This window comes from Fukomys damarensis, unplaced genomic scaffold, assembly GCF_012274545.1.
Source record: "Fukomys damarensis isolate Sample0158 unplaced genomic scaffold, DMR_v1.0_HiC HiC_scaffold_20, whole genome shotgun sequence".
In the NCBI taxonomy this organism is placed as follows: Eukaryota; Metazoa; Chordata; class Mammalia; order Rodentia; family Bathyergidae; genus Fukomys; species Fukomys damarensis.
In genome coordinates, this window is record NW_022900932.1 from 17,527,406 (window position 1) to 17,547,479 (window position 20,074).

Here is a 20,074-nt window from a genome sequence, read left to right on the forward strand (position 1 = left end):
AAGAGGCGAATGCCCGGGCCGTGGCTCAGTAGGAAGTTGTTGAGGGGCGACTCCTCGTGCAGGAGTGCCCAGCTCTGATGCGCCAGGCGTGGGAGCGGCGCCTCAGACGCGCGGAAGTCGGTGCCGTAGAAGAGCAGAGCCCGCGTCCGCGAGTCTGCCCGCACCCGTCGATCCCGGGATGCCATGCACGCGCCCAGCGCGCACTCTATGCGCTCCGAGTCCCCGGGGAAATGGGGAAACAATCCCGGGCTCCACCACAGTAGCACCGGCAAGTCCACGGCCCCCTCCAGCCCCGACCGCGGGGTTCCGGGCCGGCGCGCAACCCCTACCTCGCCCAGCGCTGAGGGCGATCGGAACACCGCGCCATCCCACGGTTCCGCCCACGCAGCCTCCCCACCGGCCTCATCCTCTACCATGGGCCCAGGACCGCCGGCCATCGGCCTCATCCTCTACCATGGGCCCAGGACCGCCGGCCACACACACACTGAGTACCCCCAGGGCGGCCAGCACGGACCCGGCGTGGCCGGCCGCCATGTCCGCTCCTGCAGCCAGCACCCCTGAGACAGCACCAGACCCCGCCCCGCAGAATGGACAGGGATGAGGCCCTATGACGCGGACATGCAGTGCATGCGCAGCTCTGCCCCGCCGGCAGGCGAGCCTATCCAGAGTCCATGCCGAGTAAGACGAAGCTACTGGTTACATCTTATTTTATTTCTTTACAAATTAAAGATGCATTGAAAAATAAACCAATGAAGAGAAATGAGAGGTCCAGAGCAGGGGCATCCCAGGCTGGGAGCAGGCAATGCTGCCATCAATCCTAGCCCTTGTCCTGCCCCAGCCCTTGTTGGAAAATAACTGTCAGCCGTTCAGTCAATACCAAAGCCCAAGAGGTATCCCAGAGGGAGAGGACAGGGCTCCAGCTGCCTCTGCCTCTCCCCAGCACCCCCCGGCTTGAAGAAGCGTGATTCCAGTAGGAGCTGGGTGGATGTGGGCTGGCTCTGTGAGGTATTGCAAGTTGATGATCAGGCTCCCTACAGAACCATCCAGTGTCCGGGGCTCTCCAGCTGGAAAGGAGGCTGGGACCTCTCCTAGGTGTGTTAATACACTTTGCAACTTAGTTCCCAGGCTCACTCATGTCTCTGAGAATGTGCCTCTATCCACGAAGTGATCAGCAATCATAGCAGGGGAGAGCACACGCAGTGGAAGCAGAGAAAAAGCTAATTAACCACCCTCAGTAACTAACTTGGCTGCTGACCTCCTGGCCGAGAAGCACTAACCACTTTTCTCTCTACCACCTGTGGTGTGTATGCCAGCTCTTGTGCACCTGCATGTTTTATCCCTAATATAGGAAGTTGTTGATGACACTGAGCTGAATTAGCCACTCTCTGTAGTAACCCTGGGATCCCTACACCTTCTTGCCCCTGCCTGTTTCTCTTCCTGGAGGCTGGTCCAAAAGGACACATATTGCCAGGGTCTGGGTGCCTCCAAATCCCCAACACCAAATCATATACAGTGAACTGAGAAACTACATTCATTACAACAGGATTAGCAGGAAAAGGAGGGTAGAGTGAGGGATGGGACACCTTCCATCAGCAGGACATGACAGAGTGGTAAGATACTTGAGCCCAGAAAGAAGGTGTCTCCTCCTATCTCCCCCTCCCACTAAAGAGACTGAGGTCAGCTTACATGACTTATAAGATATGGAACTGTCCCAATTTCTCTGCCATCCTCGGGTACTTTCTGGAAGCTGGTCTGGGACCCTGTGCCATTTACCCACTTGCTTTAGCTCAGTAGCTGCCGAATCTCCTTGTGCATATGACAAAGAAAGTCCACATAGGATTCCCCCCCACTCAGGCTCTTGTCTTCTACCAGGAAGTTCTTGAACAGCATCTCCAGCTTGTCTTCCTGTTTCACGACGATAAGCTATGGCCAGAATGTGGGGTGGTGAGGTAGGATCAAAGGGAATTAAGCATACCCAGAAATCCCATGACCTGGTTACTCACTCCCCACCCAGCTCCCAGGTAAAAACTTGAAAGCTGAGAAATTCAGGGTTCAGAACAGTATTACCTTCATGTACCGTGATCTCTGTGCCCTTAAGCTATCAATGAGTCCTCGAACCTTCTTGGACAGTGGATTATCCAGAACTGGCAGGACACTCTGGAACACAAAATTAATTTGTCCTTAAAAGTAGTCTGAGGTCAGTCAAGAAGGGGCAGCACAGAGTTGAGTGTTATCGTAAACAAGGAAGCCTGGGAAAATGACAGCACCCTCCTTTCCCCACAAATACTGTACTGTATTGCCTGGTAGGTAAAGTGACACATCACAAACTACTTCTACACCCTTGACTCCCAGCCCTCACCAAGCCACTGGTGATCTGACTGAAGGAGGCAACGTTGAAAAGGCTCTGGACGACACCTTGTTGAACGCTTGCTCCCACCCAGAGGAAGAGGTTGAGCCCATTCTCCAGTAAATATATATCACCACTGCTGAGACGTTCTTCAGATGCTCTAACTGCTGGTGGTTCAGTGGTACTCTCAATGGGAGACTTTGTCTAGACAAAAGCAAATAGGCAAAAGGTCATCAAGGACAGTTGAGACACATCTGTTCCCTTCCACACATACACATAACGCAGAACTTAGGAAGTAAGTCCCCAGACACCTTGGTGGTTTCAGTAACTATGTGAAATGAAATTGACACAAGTAGGATTAACTGTCTCCCTCCTAGAAGCTCTTTTCTCAAAGCAGTGTCTCACACTCCAACCCTCAGTCGCACCAGTGGTAGAAGTCGAGGGTAGAAGAAGATATTAGTCTCAGCCACATCCATGGAGGTAACCAGCTGCCGAATGTAGGCACGATCGTCAGTAGTGATTTCAGCTCCAGGCTGTAGGACATCACTCTTCAATACACAGTTCAGGTAAACTGGAAGCAGCTTCATGCACTCAGGAAGGATCAACTGGGGGATTTATCAAAATAAAGTTAATGATCCCTTGCTTATTGCTTTGTTTTCTTCTGCCTGCTATGAACTGTTTCTCCTCTATGATGCCCCTCTGCCATGCCACACCACCCTGAGTGGGCTGATTATGGACTGAAACAGCTCCAAACTGTGAGCTAAATAAATCTCTCCCCCTTTAAAAAAATCATTCATTCATTCATTCATTCAGTGGTCATGAAAAACCTCTCCCAAATGCAAAACTTTCCCTACCTGTCCTGCAGAAGAGGGGCTGGCACAGTTCTTTCTGTAACAGGCCAGGATCTGGGCACACTGAGTGATGAGAGTGTCACGCACAGTCTTCACAGGGCTATTCAGAACACCCCGGTATGCTGGATGGAGAAGGAAAGTAGCATCCACTGGTCAGTCACCCAGCATCACACCTACCCAGGAATGTTGAATCACTGACCAGTCTGGACCATCTCTCGGCCCGAAACCCACCCTGCCCTGCCTGCACTCTCACCGAACTTGGCCATGTAGTTGATGAGCGTGTCAGTCTCACAGTTCCGATACAGATCAGCTAGCTGGGTGCAGCAGTTCAGGGCCAGGTTGTGGATGCGGAGCCGGCGCTGCCCTGCACAGCTGGTATAAAGCAGGGCACACTAGGGGAGGGAGAAAGGGGGAGCTCATACCCCTCCCTCACAAAAGTCCTCAGAAGCAGCTGCCCCTTTGCTGTATTATTAAACTGGAAGAAAGGCATGAGCCTCTCCTCCCCCAGCCACTTCATCCAGTCCTCTCTATCCGCTCATCCTCTCAACAACCCCTGCCTCCTCCCGCCTGCCACCTGCAGGAGGGCTCCGCTCTCTTCATTAAGTCGATCATCATGCTTGAACTCCACAGTCACCGTCTTGTCCCCATCCAGCCCAGCCAGCTCCACATCTGTTGTGTTGCTCATGTAGAAACAGCCAAAAAAGTCTGTGGCACGGATACCTGAAGCCACAGGGACAGGGTCAGGGCTAGAGGCATGACATGTGCCATGTGCCATGTGCCTTCCCTCTCAGGTTTGCCCCGCCACCTGCTCTTTAACCAGATTTACCAGTGCTTGTTCGGACCCTCATTACAGCATCAAAGCCAACAACCTTCTGTACGTCACGACGAAGGTCACTCAGGAACCGTTCTTGGTCATTCTCCACCTGCAGTCCCCAGGCCCAAAGTCACATCACTGAGTACAGAGCTCATTCTGCAGTCAGTCTTTTGCCCCCTTCCACTCCACAAGCCTACTTAATCATAATGATGGGAAGAATGAATGATGATGATGATAGTGACAGCTTTTAAGCATCCAGGTACATGCCATACAATGCTTTACATATAATTATTTAATTCTGCAGACAAATCTTAAATAAATATTAAAACCCCATTTTACAGATTGGGAAAAAAAAAGGAAGGAGTAATTAGGTAATTTATCCCAGGTCACAAAGCTAGCAAATGGTAGGTCTAGGACTGATTCCAAGACCCAGTCTCCTAAGGGCCACATTCTCAGGGTTCATTTTACACTCCCAACATAATTTTTTTAAATTGTGGTCAAGGGAGGGCCAGGGATTTAGCTCAGTGATTCCGCTGCCTGCCTTGCAAGCACAAGGACCCGAGTTTGATCCTAGGTACCAAAAAAAAAAAAAAAAAAAAAAAAAAAAAAAAAAAAAAAAAAAAAAAAAATCCAAAAAAACACAATAAATTGTGGTCAACAGGAAGGAAACCAAGGTCTTGGTACATGCTAGGCAGGCATTCTACCAATGAGCTACACTTCTATCCTTTTTTAATTTTTGAGACTGGGTCTCATTAAATTGCCCAGGCTGCCCTCAGATCTATGACCCTTCTGACTTGGCCTCCCAAGTAGCTTGGATTAAGGGCGTAAGCCACTGTGCACTAGCAACACAATTCTTACTCATGAGTCAGCAGCTCAAGAGCCACAACAGATATAAAGAAGACACTCCCAGCCCTGCTGCCACCTGCCACCCAGAATCCCACACTGTACCTGAAAGCAAGCATATTTGTAGACAGAGCCACCAGTGAGTTGGGGCACAACTGAGAGTGTGGCCACATCCACATACTGGTTAGGGAAGAGGAAGAGATCGACACAGCAGCCTTGGGCCACACACTCTTTGGCCAGAGTCTGATACACACCTGTCTGAGGCTGGAACAAAGTCTGGGGAGGAGTATTAGAAATTTCATTAACTCAGCTCTTGCCCTCTTTTAAAATTGTATGTGATAATGTAATCTAGCATACTCAATACTTCTAAGACTTCAGGTCTACTAGCTAGGAATTCACAATAGTAACAACTACTCTTTAAAACGTTCATCAAAGGCTTTGGGCTAAAATGGGGTAGACGGGTGTGGGAGGGGAGGAGCAGGCTGGCAGTCGCAGATGTGAAATATGACAGGAAAGAATGCAGTCCCTTGAGAAAGTTAGGAATGGACACTGGGCAGTGTCACCACCTTCCTCTATAATGGAAAGGCCTCCCCCACCTTCCAGTCCCACACCTTCTCTTTGTCTGTGTTGATCAGCTTCCTGTCATCTCTGTTTTTCAGCTTCCCTGGGGCCTCTGCAATGGGCAAGGATGTGTGGAACAGAAACAGCTTCCCTGAACACTCGGCAGCCTAGGAGAGAAGACAGCACTACTTGTTCATTCTTCCCTTTATTCATGCATTATTCATCCTTTCCTGCGTCACTTATTAAGCACCAAATGTCAGACAACCTGATTTACCAGACAGCCATCAATCACTGAAGAAAATGGATGCAGTATTCCAGGGGGCCAAAGATGGTCAGAGAAAACTGAGACAGAGGAAGTTGTCAAGGATGCCAGCCTTACCTTCAGGGCCTCCATCCCAGCCTGGATAACTGGTGCAAATACTGTCTCTGTTTCCCTTGTGTCTGCGAATATTTCTGGAATCTGATCCAGTAGGCTGAAGAGATAGGTGATGGGAGACAACTAGAATTGCTACCCAGATTCCTATGCCTCATTCTCAATTCACCAAAGAGTCATCTGGCCCCAGATTGTGAAAATTCCTGAGCTACAGCCCCTGCCCCTCTCTGCTGAACTACCTGGCCATTCTTTGGCTTCATTTTGTTTTTTTGCAGTGCTAGGGATTGAACCCAGGGCTTCCATCATGATAGACAAGTACTCTACTGCTGAGCTACATCCCTAGGCCTTTTTATTTTTTGAGACACGGTCTCACTAAGTTACCTAGGCTGGACTTTAAAACTGTGATACTCCTGCCTCAGTCTCCCAAGCACCTCGGAATACAGGCATGTGCTACCTACCTAGCTCCCTACCCTTCGATGGTTTTACCTTCTCCACTACCCTTCACCCCCACAATCTGGCTCTCACCTGGTGATGACTGCCCGAGACTCATTGACATTGACCAGGAAGCCATCCAGCAGGGGCACAAACATGTCAGCCACATCAGATACAACCATCATCTGTGGCTGGGCCAATGAGCTCTTCACATTGTAGAAGTGGAGCACCTTATTGTAGGTGACAAAGCCAACATGGATTGCTGATTCTTCTGCCCCACCCTCCCTGTAGAGGATGACATAGTTACTTAGATTTGCTACCTTCTCCACCAACCACAACTTTACAACACTGGGCTCTGACTGCTCTGTCAACTCAGACACCCCACTATTAGCCAAAGGAAGCACCTCAGCTCCACAACTCTCACCTAGGTAGGTAGTCTAACAGTGACTTAAGCTCCTCACAGAGGAGCCTAACAAGACCAGTTCTGATGGCATTGTATGAGACGTCAATCATGAAGATGAAGGCAGGAGGGCTAGGGAACTTATTGTTCTGTAAAAAGAGGAAATGTTGAGAGGAAAGGGGCCAGGTGAGCAGGCCAGCTGACCAGAAAGTAGCCAGCATCAAGGGACAAGGAAGGGGTGAAGGAAATGATAACAGCAATCCTTAACTGTCTCATTATCCTCCACCCATGGCTCCTCCCCTCCCTCTACTTTCCCTTACCTTGCAGTAATCTACAGTGGCCAAGAATTCATAAGAGCCCAGGGATAGCTCAGGACGGTCATAAGCATCCACACGTCTGCCGGTGTGATCCAGATGTTGGAAATACTGGGGGGGAACTGTGGGGAGTATGCAGTGTGTTACTCAAAGGGTCTATCCTCAATCTTAGTACACCTGGCCCTAGCTGAGCTGCCCCACATCACTCCAATCACTGCTCCACAGTCCCACATCCCCACACGTGCCATATGTTTCCAGCTCCTGGAAAATGGACCCTCATCTAACTAAAAAGGAGGACAATTAAGATGTCATCAGGACCTTCCCCCCCAAATCCCAGCCTCCATAGCCATACCATCATTGATACAGCTGCAAAAGCAGCACTGGAAGCGCCTCCCTCCCTCGATGAACTGCATGAAGGGGCACATGTATGCTTTGCAGCGATTGCAGCGCAAGGGGCCAGATTCCCCATGGTCCACAACATACGGTGAAGCCTAAGGAACAAAGGGGAAAGGGTCAGATATAGAGAGAAGCTACAGTGGTTGAGACATATGGCAAAAGATAAGGAGGAACAACCTGGAGAGAAAAGGGGCATGGCTCAGCTATTCTGTTTGGGGAAGGAGCACAGTGGAAAGGAATGAGGGCATAGGAGGAGGGTAGTGATCACAGGAAAATGTTCAAAGGAGACTACATTCCACCATTCCCTCTTTTTACTCTCATCTCAGACTCTATTTCTCCCTAAAAGAGAAGAGGGACTGAAATTGGTCGTAGAAAGCCAGGGGCTGTACAAAGATTACCCAGGATTCTTGTTTCTGGCCTAAATTTCAATCCCTTCCACTTCTGTTCCAGGGAGCTTGGCTCCTGGTTCCGTCCCTGACACTTCTCCCCCTCCACCACAGTAGAATTGTCACCCAATTAATAAGCCAGGTAGATGTCAACCTGCAGATTAAGTGAACAGTGTCCAAGCATACCCACTGGGAACCAGAAAGAGAAAGAAAAACACACAGAGGAAGACAGAGAAGCAGAATATAAAATGCACCTTGAGCTTCCAGGTCCAGAGAAGTGCATCTTAAATTAGATCAGTGAGGCATGAACATGAGATAACCTATCAAGGCCCGAAAAAGAATTGCCTTGCTCTTTTTTCCACCCTAGTTTCAAGGACTAGAGTGAAAGATCAGGGCCCGAGCCATGTAAGGGATGCCATATTGAATCCTACTACCTTTTTTTTTTTTTTGGTACCAAGGATCGAACTTGGGTCCTTGCGCTTGCGAGGCAGGTGGTGGAACTACTGAGCTAAATCCCCTGCCCCACCTTTTCTCTTATATGCTGTCTTAACATTCTTTATATACTGGGGCAAAAGGACAGCATATCAGAAAAAGAACAGAAAGCATATCTTCTGGAGATGACCATGCAATGAGAGGTTTCTATATCAAACTGTCTTCACCAGTTGCTTTTATGAACCCTGGTCCATTTTTTGGCCCTTTGCTGTCATCCCTACTATTCCTCCAGCCATGGGCCTCAGGAAGAAAAGCTACTGAAGACACTGTCCTGTCCTGCCCAATCAAGATGTCTTCCATCATGCCAACCAGGATCACATATAGGAAGAAGCCTGACCCCCCACCCCCATTATATTCTAGCCCTTTCCCTGACTTACCTCCTCTGGGGGCAGCTTTGCCAAGGGCTTGATGACAGCTGCCAGGGGTACCTGAGCCTGCTTAGCCATGTCAGATGTGCAAGGGATGTTATAGGATGTGCATCGGATGTATCGAGGACTTGCATTCCCTGACAAAAGAGGCAGAAGTTCTGGGTCAGATCACAGAATCCCTGAAGATACCAGTCCTTCATCAGAGATTTAACCCATCACCACAAGTGCTTGAGTTGATGGCGGCTTTCTCCATAGATGGACTTGGTAGAGAGGCTTGTCTCCGGTTAAAGACTGCTAAAAGCTCCACCCAGAAGCTGGTAACCTTGGAGCAAAGGTGCCTGTAGGGAAGATGTATGCCCTTCTCACCTTGGTCTTTCACCAGGAAATTGGTGGTGACTAAGGGTGGCACCTGGCCCCGGACACCAGTAACAAATGGCTCTGAACCCCGGTTGTTCCTGTCATCTTCAATGACTTGAATCTGCAGGAAAGAAGTCAGATGAATGAGACAATAGAAGAAAAGGACGGGCTGGGTCCCACGGTACCAAGAAAAAGAAAGGCTAGAGCTGCAGCAGCACAGAAACTTAATAATTTGCCAAAGAATATCTCATGGGCTAGGCCTGCTCTGCTTCCACTCCACAGCCAGCAGCAGGATAGGCCACACTGAGAATGAGCTTCATTTTTTGTGGGGGTGGGGAGTTTGAGACAGGATCTCACTATGTAGCTGAGACTGACCTGGAACTCACTATGTAGCCCAGGCTGGTCTCGAACTCAGAGCAATCCTCATGTCTCAGCCTCTGGAGTGCTGGGATTAAAGGCATGCGCCACCACGCCTGGCGAGAATGAGCTTCTTGATGAACTATTTCCTAATCCCCAATCAAAGATGAGCACCCTCTCACTCTTCCCACTCCAGGAAAGCTCCAGCTCTGATCCCAGACCATTAGACATGTTTAGAGTCCACATTCCTCCCCACGGAACCTTCCGACCTCCTCCCCCCAAGACACACTGAGTCAGAGCAGGAAAACAGACAACAGTAACCATGTAAAAATGATTCTAACTGGAATGACTCTACACTCAATGAAATTAACAAAGGACAGGGTGAGGACAGAATTAAACAGCCAGAAATGATCAGGTAAGGTGAGGAAGGAGATGCTGCCTTCCTTTGAGTTAAGCATCAGTGTGCATATATGGGAGAAACTAAGTATCCAATTCTTACAGCCCAATCCTCAGCCCCTCACTTTTTTTTTTTGTACTGGGGATCAAACTCAGGTCCCTACACTTGCAAAGCAGTCGGCGGAACCACTGAGCTAAATCCCCGGCCCCCACCCTGCACATTTTGACAGACACGGCAAAAATTAAACAAACCAAAAAAAAAAGGATATGCAAAGCTGGTAATCAAACCTTTGTGCAGGCTGGTAACCTTTGGTCAATTACTTCAAGATGAGTTTGATAAAGCCAAAAAAGTAAAAGCCAAATAACTGTAACCAGCAGCAAAAAGGAGTAAAGCTTAGAAATATATCAAAGGCTCTCCTGATGAGAAAGTGGCGCACACTTTCCCAAACCAGCAATCCCCTCCCCTGTAAGAAATGCCAGTTTGGGATATCAGAAATCTGTACATTAGTAGCCACCTACACAAAAGTTTCTTTACAACAAGCTGGAGACAAATCAAACCCAAAGTGAAAAGATCTATTGCTCAACTCTGTCCTGTTCCATCACATGTCACAGGCAGGTTTCTGGAGGAGCCAGCAGGACTAAAACTGAAAATGAACACGCCATCTGGCCATGCCCAAAGAGTATGACCTTCTAACACCCCATACTCAAGGCACTGCTAACAGCTTGCTACCTCTTCATTACATGGTGACTTGAGGCATGCATATCCTTCAGCTTGGAAAGTGAGGATCTATAAGGGCTAAGGGAAGAGAAGGGAGAGGGATGGACATGGTGGATGAGGTGGCGATGAGGTCACAGGCATGCATGGGTGGCACAGAGATGACACGTGCACACACACCCACCCCCTGCACTTACTGGACTAGGAATGGCATCAGGGTCTATTCTGTGCCTGGTTTTCTGCTGAGGAGGCAGCTCATTGAGTTGCTTTTAGTGTTTTAATTTTAAAGGCAGCAGGGAAATATAGGGAGGGAGACAAAAGAACAAAAGGCAGATGTTACTTCTCTCAACCCTCATGAGTTAGACATGAACAGCTGGAGCCCAGCTCAAACTGCTGAAATCAGGCCCTCTCTACATCTGAAATTCCAAACCTCAGTGGCTCAGAATATGATGTAGCAAGATGAGGAGAGAGAGCAAACAAGAAGCAAGCAGGGCTTTATAGGAGATGCTGAATGGGAGAAACCTTAAAAAGAGAAATATTCCCTCCAAAAGGCCAAACCTCCCATCTAAGATCTCTTCTTATATGGAAGAATCCTCCCTTACAGTCAACCAGATTCTCCCCACTATAAAGGGGAGGAAAGGAGGGGTTGCTCAATCCTCATGGGTCCCCCTCAGCCAATAGGCTCCCTCACTATGGTGGGTCCCCAGAGGAAGTGGGAAGAGAACAGAATGAAATATGACAATGGCTAAGCATGGTGGGTAACTGACATAGCAATGTTACAGACAGGACTATAAAGTGGCCGGCCCCTACACAGGAGTACAGTACAGTCCCAGCCTCTATCCCAAGTCTGCTAAGGAGGGCCTGAGCGAGGTTCACTCTCTTCTTCAGAAAAGCAGCTTCCCTTCCCTTCCCTATACCTGTGGGTCCTTACATACATACACTTACCCTCATACACTGTAGTTCACTTTTCCTATCCACACGACAAGGGCAACCAATAAAAGTACTGGGAACTTCCTCCTCCAGCACTGTCCAAGTAGGAGCAAAGGGAGACCAGTAAGGCTGCTCTCCTCTGAACATCTAACACCAGAGAAATTCCCACCTGCTCTCCATTAGGAAGAAAGCTAAACTACTAGGTCTAAGAACATACAATCCAGTCACTATTCCACTGAAGGGCAGAGATGAACATGCCATGTATGCCCAATAGTGACAGAACACAGCCCTCCACCCAGAGCTCTACTGACACTGCTGCTCTCTCTTGGTTTCGTTTCCTTCTCTGTGCAGCTGTGGAATCAAACTGCCCAAGAATGAAAAAGAATTCTGGAACTTCAAAATGTTCAAAGACTCAAAAATTACTTCTAGGTTTTAGGTCTAAAAGATGAATGAAAAAAGAAAATTATCAGAACATACTATGCAAACATCTCATCTAGGTCGACTGTCTTATCTGGCAGACACCAACCCCTTTTTCCCAGGACCACGTAAGCATCTACTTACAGGGCTGGGGATGGCATCGGGGTCCAGGCGCTTAGGAGGAAGTGGCTGAGGAGGCCCAGGCTGACTGCCAAAAGTGGGTGCTCCAGGATAGGGGCTTCCATAATTGGGCTGTGGGCCCCGGCCTGGACCAAAGGAACCTAAGAGACAAGGGCACAAATTGATGAAGTCCAAATCCCCTACTTATTCCTTCTTAGGGCCTCAGGGAAATGACTAGAATCCTATAAACATAGAATTATGAGGTACATTAATGCCTGGTGAAGTCACTCACAGAGATCACTATACGAACTATGAGAAAAAAAGAATGTCCTATAAACCCCACAACCAAGGAATGATGCCTTCAAGCTATCCATATAGACCTTGGGAAAACTCACCATTTTGTTGCAGTTGATAGCCTGGCTGCTGGGGGGAGTGCATAGGTGGCGGTGGTCCTTGGGGCCCAGTCATCTGGGTGCCTGGGGGCAGAACTTGAGGAGGAGCTGAGGACACATGGTTGGGCTGGCTCATGGGGGGGCCCCCAAAACCCTGTCCAGGTGGAAGTGGACCAGTCATCGAAGGCATCCGAGGAACCCCTGAAGCTGGAGGTGTGAAGCTGGAGGCCCGTAGGGGGGCAGACTGCTGGGGAGGCTGAACCCCAGGATGACCTTGGGCCTGGCTAATGGGAGGAGCGTGGCCTTGAGGATAGGAGCCATATGGACCAGAGTTAGGGAAACTTCCTGAGGCTGAGGCCAGTGATGTTGGTGGTCCTGAGGAACAGAAGAGGTAGAGTCAGAAGTCATTCTGCCTCCTTCAGCAAATCGCTTTCCATTAAAGAGAGGGCATGTATGACTGCCCCATCTTCTGGGGCTCAGAGGCCCAGGAAATAAAAAAGATTCAGATATTCCCCCAGAGCCTCAAGCTTCTGAAAAGGAGGCCACAGTAATATTCCTGTGGTCACCACTACTTACCATAGCCCAGCCCTGAAGGGGGAGGGGCTGGGGCCATAGCACCACTGATCTGCATTCCAGCCAGCTGGGCAGTCACCTGTGTACTTGTCGGCGGCGGAGGGCCATAGGACTGAAGCACAGCTGGCTGACTGACTGCAGAGGCCAATGGAGATCTAAATGGCTGAGACCCAGGGAGCCTATAAAGAGAAGGAAAGCAGAGGTGACTGGTGGGCTGGGCTTCCTGCAAAGATGTCAGCAATGCCACATCACATAGGAAGCTACATTGTTGTCTGGCATCTTACCTCATCCTGAGCTCTTTTATGGCTTCATATACCTATATTTGTGGGCCAATGACACTTCTGATTATCTACACTTTAATTATTTGTAACAAATCTTATTTTCCACTAGATTCATTCCATAAACATATGACAAGCACCCTCAAGTCAAATACTATTTAACCAGCTAATTAAATTACTTCCTCCTCTAGCCCAATCCTTTATTGACAAACTACCTTAGTTTTTTTTATTCTTTTTTGTTTGTTTGTTTTATGGTACTTGAGACTGAACCCAGAACCTTTGTACTGAGCTACATCCCCAGCCCTTTTTGTACTTTTTTGTGACAGGGTCTCTCTAAACTGCCTAAGCTGTGTTCAAATTTCCAATCCTCCTGCCTCAACCTCCAAGAATGCTGGGATTACAGGAATGTACCACATCCAGCTCTAAACCACCTTCCTTTTTTAATCTGAAGCCACAATAAACTTGAAAGGGAAAGTACACATAAGCATGCATAAAACAAGCACTTGAAAAATCTGAGATCAGTTCAATCCCTGGTACCAAAGGAAAAAAAAAGTCTGAGATCAAATAAATCCAAACAGTTCCCTGCTCAACTTTAAAGCAAAGTATTACTGGCCGGGAATTTAGCTCAGCGGTTCGGTGGCCTGCCTTGCAAGCTCAAGGACCCGAGTTCAATCCCCGGTACCAAAAAACAAAGCAAAGTACTACTTATTCCTGGGACAGGTGTTAGAATAATCTATAAGGTCATAGAAGCACATCTGCCAAGTTTGGGAATTTATACTAATTAGAGGAATGGTGCTAATTGTACCAAGAAAGAACTAGAGAAACAACATAAACCAAGTAGCCTTCTTCCAACTGGGTCTATCTAGCAACACCTTGTTACCTGGAAAACTAAGGAGAAAACTGGCAATGATATAAGACAGCACATTTAAAAGTAAATACAAAATAATTCCACTATCACTGCATACCAACTATAGGCAATTGCTCTGGTGTTTTATGGTGTGGCTCAATGGTGCTGCACCTGCCTGGTAAGCCCAAGGTTCTGAGTTCAATCCCCAGTAACACAAAAAGAAAGAAAAGAACAGAGCAGAACAGAACAGAACTCAGGTTTACTGAACTCAGGTGCACCGAAAAAGAATAATATGTAAAAGACAACAAGTATTAAACTAGGTCAGTAATCCACAGAGCTGGATATCAGTAGCACCAACAACCTAGAAAAAAGATGACAAAATACAAGAGGGCAAAAGGAACAGAGAGAGGGATCTACAAAGGAACTACCAGTTTTAGGTTAATCTAAGTACATACCTTTGCATGGGAACAGTGGAAGAGCTGGGTCCATTCTGTATATCACCTTGGCCAAACTGGCCATATCCAGCCTGGCCACAGGAAGCCTGTGCTGTCGAGGTTGGAGGTGCCCCTGAGGAGGGTGGGGCTCTTGACATACCTGAGGGTAAAGGACAGAAAGTAATGATTAGGAAATAATTTTCTCCTCCTCCCCAAGCCAGGAATGCAAAGCAAGAATCAATAAGCTCAACCTTTGCTGACACAATACCACAGACACACGGTGAACAGATATTATCAGCACTAGCTACAGTGGTACTCTGAACATGGATGCCTTGCATCCAGCCTACAATATGCTAGACAAGTACACCAGGGTGAAGCTGTAGCCAGAGCCACAAAAACATACGGCCTTCAGCTGAGCATAGTGGAGCATGCCTGTAATCCCAGTATTCAGGAGGCTGAGGTAAGAGGATCACTGTAAGTTCAAGGCCAGCCCAGGATACACAGTGAGTTCAAAACCAGCCTGAACTACACAGGGAGACCCTATCCCCCCCGCCAAAAAAAAAACAGAGAAAAACGGGCTGGGGCTGAAATACAAGGTCCTGAGGCCTTCAGCTGAGCATAGTGGAGCATGCCTGTAATCCCAGTATTCAGGAGGCTGAGGTAAGAGGATCACTGTAAGTTCAAGGCCAGCCCAGGATACACAGTGAGTTCAAAACCAGCCTGAACTACACAGGGAGACCCTATCCCCCCCGCCAAAAAAAAAACAGAGAAAAACGGGCTGGGGCTGAAATACAAGGTCCTGAGTTTGATCCCTGGTGCCAAAACAAACAAAAAAAAAAAACCCAAAGAAACGAGGTGGGGGGGAGATTTAGTTCAGTGGCACAGTGCCTGCCTCATGAGCACAATGTCCTGAGTTCAATCCCTGGTACAAAAAATAAATAAAATTTTAAAAATATTTTTAATTCTTTACAGTGCTAGGGATCAAACTCAGGGCCTCACACATGCCAGGCAAGTACTGTATCACTGAGCTATATTCTTCTTGCCCTAACCATAACCTTTTCATCCATTTCTAACTGTGAAAACTTCCAACAGCACATGATTTAGGAGTGTTCTCCCAGGACCAAGTGTTCAGACAGGACAGCTGGCCTGTCCTCCCATTAGTGCTGTCACCTATGCTTTCCATCCTTTCCATTCATCAGAGCTGCCATCAAGGCTACTTCTATTCCCCTTAGCTACTCTTCCCACAGGAAACATGGGAAGAATGTCGTTAGTTACTTGACAAATCACTTTGGAAATTTGCTGACCTCTTCAAACAATTTTTTCTTTTACTCTGTCCTTGTAAGAGATTAGATATTACAGAACCTGCCTAGGAGAACATGATTAATCTGAATTTGCTAACAAACTATGAAAGAACCAGACAGGTTTTCCTCTCAGTGGCAAGGCTCTCTCTTGAGAGAATGACAAACTCCATTTTGATAAATCAGGACTAGGCCGAGCAAAAGCGGACTCTGTCCAGTCAAAGTCCCAACCAAGGATAAGGGTTCTAAAGAACTAAGATCTAATTTTACCACCTCACAGACTTTTTTCACAGCTATAATTAAAAAGGTAATACTTCATTCATTTTCCAAATTTTACCTATTTTTCCTCAGTGCCTTCTTTTTTACCTAGGATGGGTCAGCAATCCACAGGGCTGGACATCAGTAGCATGGAATTTACTCTTAAAAAGTATAAAGAACCAATGACAAATGTGGATTCTGAAGTCCTCTACAGGCTGGGGATTTAGCTCAATGGTTCTGGTGCCTGTCTCACAAGCACAAGGGCCAGAGTTGGATGCCCAGTACCCACCCCAAAAGTATAAAGAGAGGGCCAGGGGTTTAGCTCAGTGGTGCTGTGCCTGCCTAGTAAGTGCATGGTCCTGAGTTCAATCCCGGGTACCAGAAAAAAAAAAAACGTATACAGAGAAGCCATGCATGCATGGTAGTACGAGCTGGTTAATCCCAGCACTCTGGGAGGCTGAGGCAAGAAGAACAATTTCATAGTCAGCCTGGGTAACTTAGCAAGATTCTGTCTCACAATAATAAATAAAAATAGTTTGGGGATGTAGCTTAATGCCAAGGGCCTGAGTTTTTTAAAAAATTACAAAGTTTGGAGTACCCTGCAATTGACCAAACAAGTACTGTTAATTATTTTCTGAAAGTAATCTGTGGAGTAACTACTACTCTACTACTCTTCTCGAAAAATTAACATAAAAGCCAAACACTGGGGGATGGAGGTACAGCTCAGTAGTAGATCAGGTGCTTTGTATAGAAGGCTCTAACCATTGAACCTAATACAGAACCAAACTGATCTTACTACCCTGACATTACCAAGCATGTAAGAAGCAGAGGAAACTGAGGCAAAGGAAAAGAAATGACATTGGAGATATGAGAAGCATCAAAATTAAGCACAAAATACTACGCTTTTCATTCCAGAATCATTTATGGACAGAGTTGTACCAGAGTCATCAGTGCAATGAGTGATACATGTATAGATGTAAGTATAATCAGAAAGAGAGACAGAGATAGGGAGCCAGAGAGGGACAGAGAAACCAATAATTTAAGTGATATTTTACGTGAACAGATTCTGGAGTTGTGATCAAAACCTTTCCATTTAGCTCTCAACAATGCAGCCAGGTGAGGCAGAGTGACACCCACAGGAAGTGAGCTGCCATTGAACCTGAAAAATGAACTCCAACTAGATGTCTTACAGAAGAAACACAGTCAACTGTCTAAAAACAGGAAAGGGCAGACTGCTCGCCGGCTCTCGATTTCAGAGAGCAAGATTTACGTTTTTCAATACCAGCCATTAAATTCCCTAAGCTACTTTGCTAGAGCAAAACAATCCAACCTGACCATTACTGATTCCCTTCCTTCACAAAAGAAACCTGAAAAACATACCAAGAGGAGGTGTTTGCTGATAGCCTGGCACTGGACCATTGTAGGCGCCATAGGGAGTTGGAGGTGCTGTGGAACCTGGCTGTCCACCATAACTGGACTGATGATACCCTGGGTAGATGGGCTGAGGCTGCCCAATTGGCGGCACAGGTGGAGCTGACTGGTTGACATTCATTATGAAAGCATCCCCGACTTGGTCTTACCTATTAGATGAGAGAAGAGAGAGAAATTAGTCAAACACGTTTTTTTTTTTCCTTTTTTTTTGGAGACAGGGTCTCACTATGGAGATCAGGCTGTTCTTGAACTTATATTGCTCAGGCTGGTCTTGAACTCAGGGCATTCCTCCTGCCTCAGCCTCTTTAGTGCTGGGATTATAGATATGCTTCACCAGTCAAAATGAATTTTCTAAATAGAGAGCAACCATTCAAGGTAAGAAATAGGGATAAAAAGGGGCTGACTGCCCTTATCAGGCAGTGATCAACTTAAATCATTCTCAGGCTGCCACAGGATCTCAGTAATTTTCTGCCTCAGCCAGTATCCAGTTATGCTTCCTCAAAGCAAGGATTTTGTTACTGTGTACCCCACGTTTTGCCACTACAAAGAGGTTATAAATTTTAACTTCACTAGAATGAAGCAGCAGCCTCCATTTCCAGTGGTATGATTTCTAATGTCTAGTCAGAAGAAGTCCTGTGGCTGCTGAATTACCATAAATTTACAGATAAGTGAAAGAATATCTCCACTTTCTATTTATTCTCTCCAGCATCCACTCATCCATTCATGCAATAAACAATGAGTATCATCTACAGTACTAGCTGTTTTTAATCACAGGGTAAACGTCTAGGTCAGATCAGCTAAATCCCTCCCCCTCAAAAGATAAATTTTCAGACCAATAGATTTAGAGGCAGAAAAAAGGCCACAAGTCCCATCTCAAAAACACAAAATAATAATATATGAAATGAAACATTAATTACCAAACGTAAAGACATCTGAAAAGTCCACCAAGGTAACTGATTAAAACTGAGTTCAGCCAAACACAAAAACATCTTCACATAAGCTAGGGAGGCAGTTCAAAGATAAGTGGCAAAGTAGGACTGCATGGAAAAGATCATTCATCTTTTCCCTCTAGTGGAGCACAATGTGTCTTTTAAAATCCCAGTGCACTTCTCCAACTCTTTCTGCTCTCCTTAAATGTTTGTTATGAATGTAGGCCACCATCAAAATCACTACAATCTTGCCCAACAACTGAGAGATAGCCTTACCAGGTCCAGTTCTTGCTTTTTTGAAGAAAAGGACTACCTTATCTCGTCTACTCTATATAGCCTTATCATCCTAATTATCCCAGGCAGAAGGGCCCCAAGAGGCAGGAGACCTCACAAGGGCTACCATGAAACAATGAGCCTCTTCCTCTTGGCTAGGAGGGAAAATCCTGAGCTGCTCCTGGACTAGAATTCTAAACTCAAACACCCTCGGGAGTTGTTTTTCCAAATCCTAAACTTTACACAGGTCACTGGCACTAAGCTTGACAGATGTCTACCTCCCTTACTTTTTAAAGTAAAGTAAAGTAAAGAAAATTATCCCATCAAACACATTCTAGAGCCTGGAATCAAACGCCAGCCTTAATTCCATTCTAGGTGGATTAGATAGTTGAGAATGACAGCCCAAGGAGGCGGGGCAAGCTTCCTAGAAGTCTGAAAGTACTCAAGCTTTGGAGGCTGGGAGGGCCGAGGATAAAGACCGAGAAGACAACTTCTCAGGCCACGGTCAGCAGCGAGAAACCTCTAAGCGGTAGAGACCGGGCGTGTTGTGGCCTTCGACAGTCTCGGAGCAGGAAGCAGAAGCCAGAACCTGGGCCGGGAGAAGGGAGAGACTAGGGCTGGTCCTAGATCGTGGATGGGTGAGACGAGGGTCTCTTCTTGGGCCCCGCCCCCAGGCTCCTCTCTTCCTTCTAAAACCAGACCCCAATCAATCTGGTCAGTAGTACTCCAGCCTCTTCTCTGCATCGCTACCCACCACCCAACCTCGGATGCCACTCCTCACCCGGCTCCAGATCCAGGTTCGCCTTCGTTCCTAACGTCTTAGGCTCCCAGGCTCCACTTCCGGTTCCGTGGGGGGGCCGTGGTGTCGGCCCCGGAAGTTCCGCCTCCACGTTCCAGACGCGGCCACTCCTTCTGCCACGTTTGCATTAGGCATGCACTTGGGGACCCGGATGCTGCGCTTGCGTCATTACCCTCTTCTAATACGGCATCGTCTTTGGACCCTCTCCTGAGTTTTTTTTGTACTTTTGTTTTGGTTTTCTTCCTTGAAATGTTCTGGCCACTTTGTGGCCGCTCCAGCCAAGATGCAATTGAGACGACTGGGTCAAAAGACTAGTAATGTTTCCTTAACCGGGCTGTGACGTATTAGTGACCTATGATCTAAAGCAACTTCCTGCTGACCCTTGACCCCAGTGATTTCCGTCCTCTGTTCTCTGAACTTTGTGCAATGTGTAGTGGTGGCAATAAAAGGTAGTAATCCTACTGTTGGGCAGTGTGCATGAGTTTGCGTCCTGGTTCTGTGGTTCCCTAACTTGGGCAGTTTCTTTGCCTCCGTTTAATCTGTAGAATGGGAGTAATATCCAGCTAAGAGCTTGTTGAGAGAATTAATTTACACGTTTCATAGATTAGCATTTTAGTAAGCCCTAGGTAAATGTTAGTTATTAGCCATTTTTGTACAGTGTCTTTGTGTTTTCTTGTTTCAGTTTTCTGTTTG

The 20,074-nt window shown here is 47.2% G+C and overlaps 2 protein-coding genes across 3 annotated transcripts in view; both read right to left on the minus strand.

The window, feature by feature from the left end:
- The window catches only part of Fut11 (fucosyltransferase 11), a 4,141-nt gene extending 3,570 nt beyond the window's left edge, over positions 1–571 (minus strand). The window contains 2 exon segments of the mRNA XM_033766525.1: positions 1–401; positions 442–571. The exon segment at positions 1–401 is cut by the window's left edge and continues 17 nt beyond it. Of these exon segments, the coding sequence (XP_033622416.1) occupies positions 1–401; positions 442–534 (494 nt within the window). The 5' untranslated portion in view covers positions 535–571.
- A 528-nt stretch (positions 572–1,099) lies between these two features.
- On the minus strand, positions 1,100–19,456 carry Sec24c (SEC24 homolog C, COPII coat complex component). Of its 2 annotated transcripts, XM_010607077.1 has the most exons (24): positions 19,364–19,456; positions 17,330–17,529; positions 14,415–14,553; positions 12,838–13,013; positions 12,265–12,636; positions 11,894–12,030; positions 10,600–10,668; positions 8,944–9,055; positions 8,587–8,714; positions 7,288–7,426; positions 6,942–7,057; positions 6,646–6,770; positions 6,315–6,506; positions 5,796–5,889; positions 5,467–5,583; positions 4,961–5,131; positions 4,025–4,121; positions 3,773–3,918; positions 3,452–3,590; positions 3,202–3,320; positions 2,773–2,952; positions 2,360–2,551; positions 2,068–2,157; positions 1,100–1,923 (listed from the first exon to the last, which is right to left on the minus strand). In XM_010607077.1, exons 2-24 carry the CDS (start codon positions 17,499–17,501, stop codon positions 1,783–1,785), a joined length of 3,363 nt encoding a protein of 1,120 aa, XP_010605379.1. In that variant the 5' UTR covers positions 17,502–17,529; positions 19,364–19,456; the 3' UTR covers positions 1,100–1,782. The 2 variants fall into 2 exon arrangements, with proteins under 2 accessions (XP_010605379.1, XP_010605383.1); XM_010607081.1 differs by lacking the exon at positions 10,600–10,668.
- Between the last annotated feature and the right edge of the window lie 618 nt (positions 19,457–20,074).

Excerpts from the sequence above, each read along its gene's own strand:
- Sec24c (XM_010607077.1), bottom strand. The coding sequence starts at position 17,501 with ATGAATGTCAACCAGTCAGCTCCACCTGTGCCGCCAATTGGGCAGCCT. Across the intron at positions 8,715-8,943 it reads TTTCCTGGTGAAAGACCAAG|GGAATGCAAGTCCTCGATAC; the intron begins GTGAGAAGGGCA and ends CTCTTTTGTCAG. Across the intron at positions 7,058-7,287 it reads TTGCAGCTGTATCAATGATG|TTCCCCCCCAGTATTTCCAA; the intron begins GTATGGCTATGG and ends TACTCCCCACAG.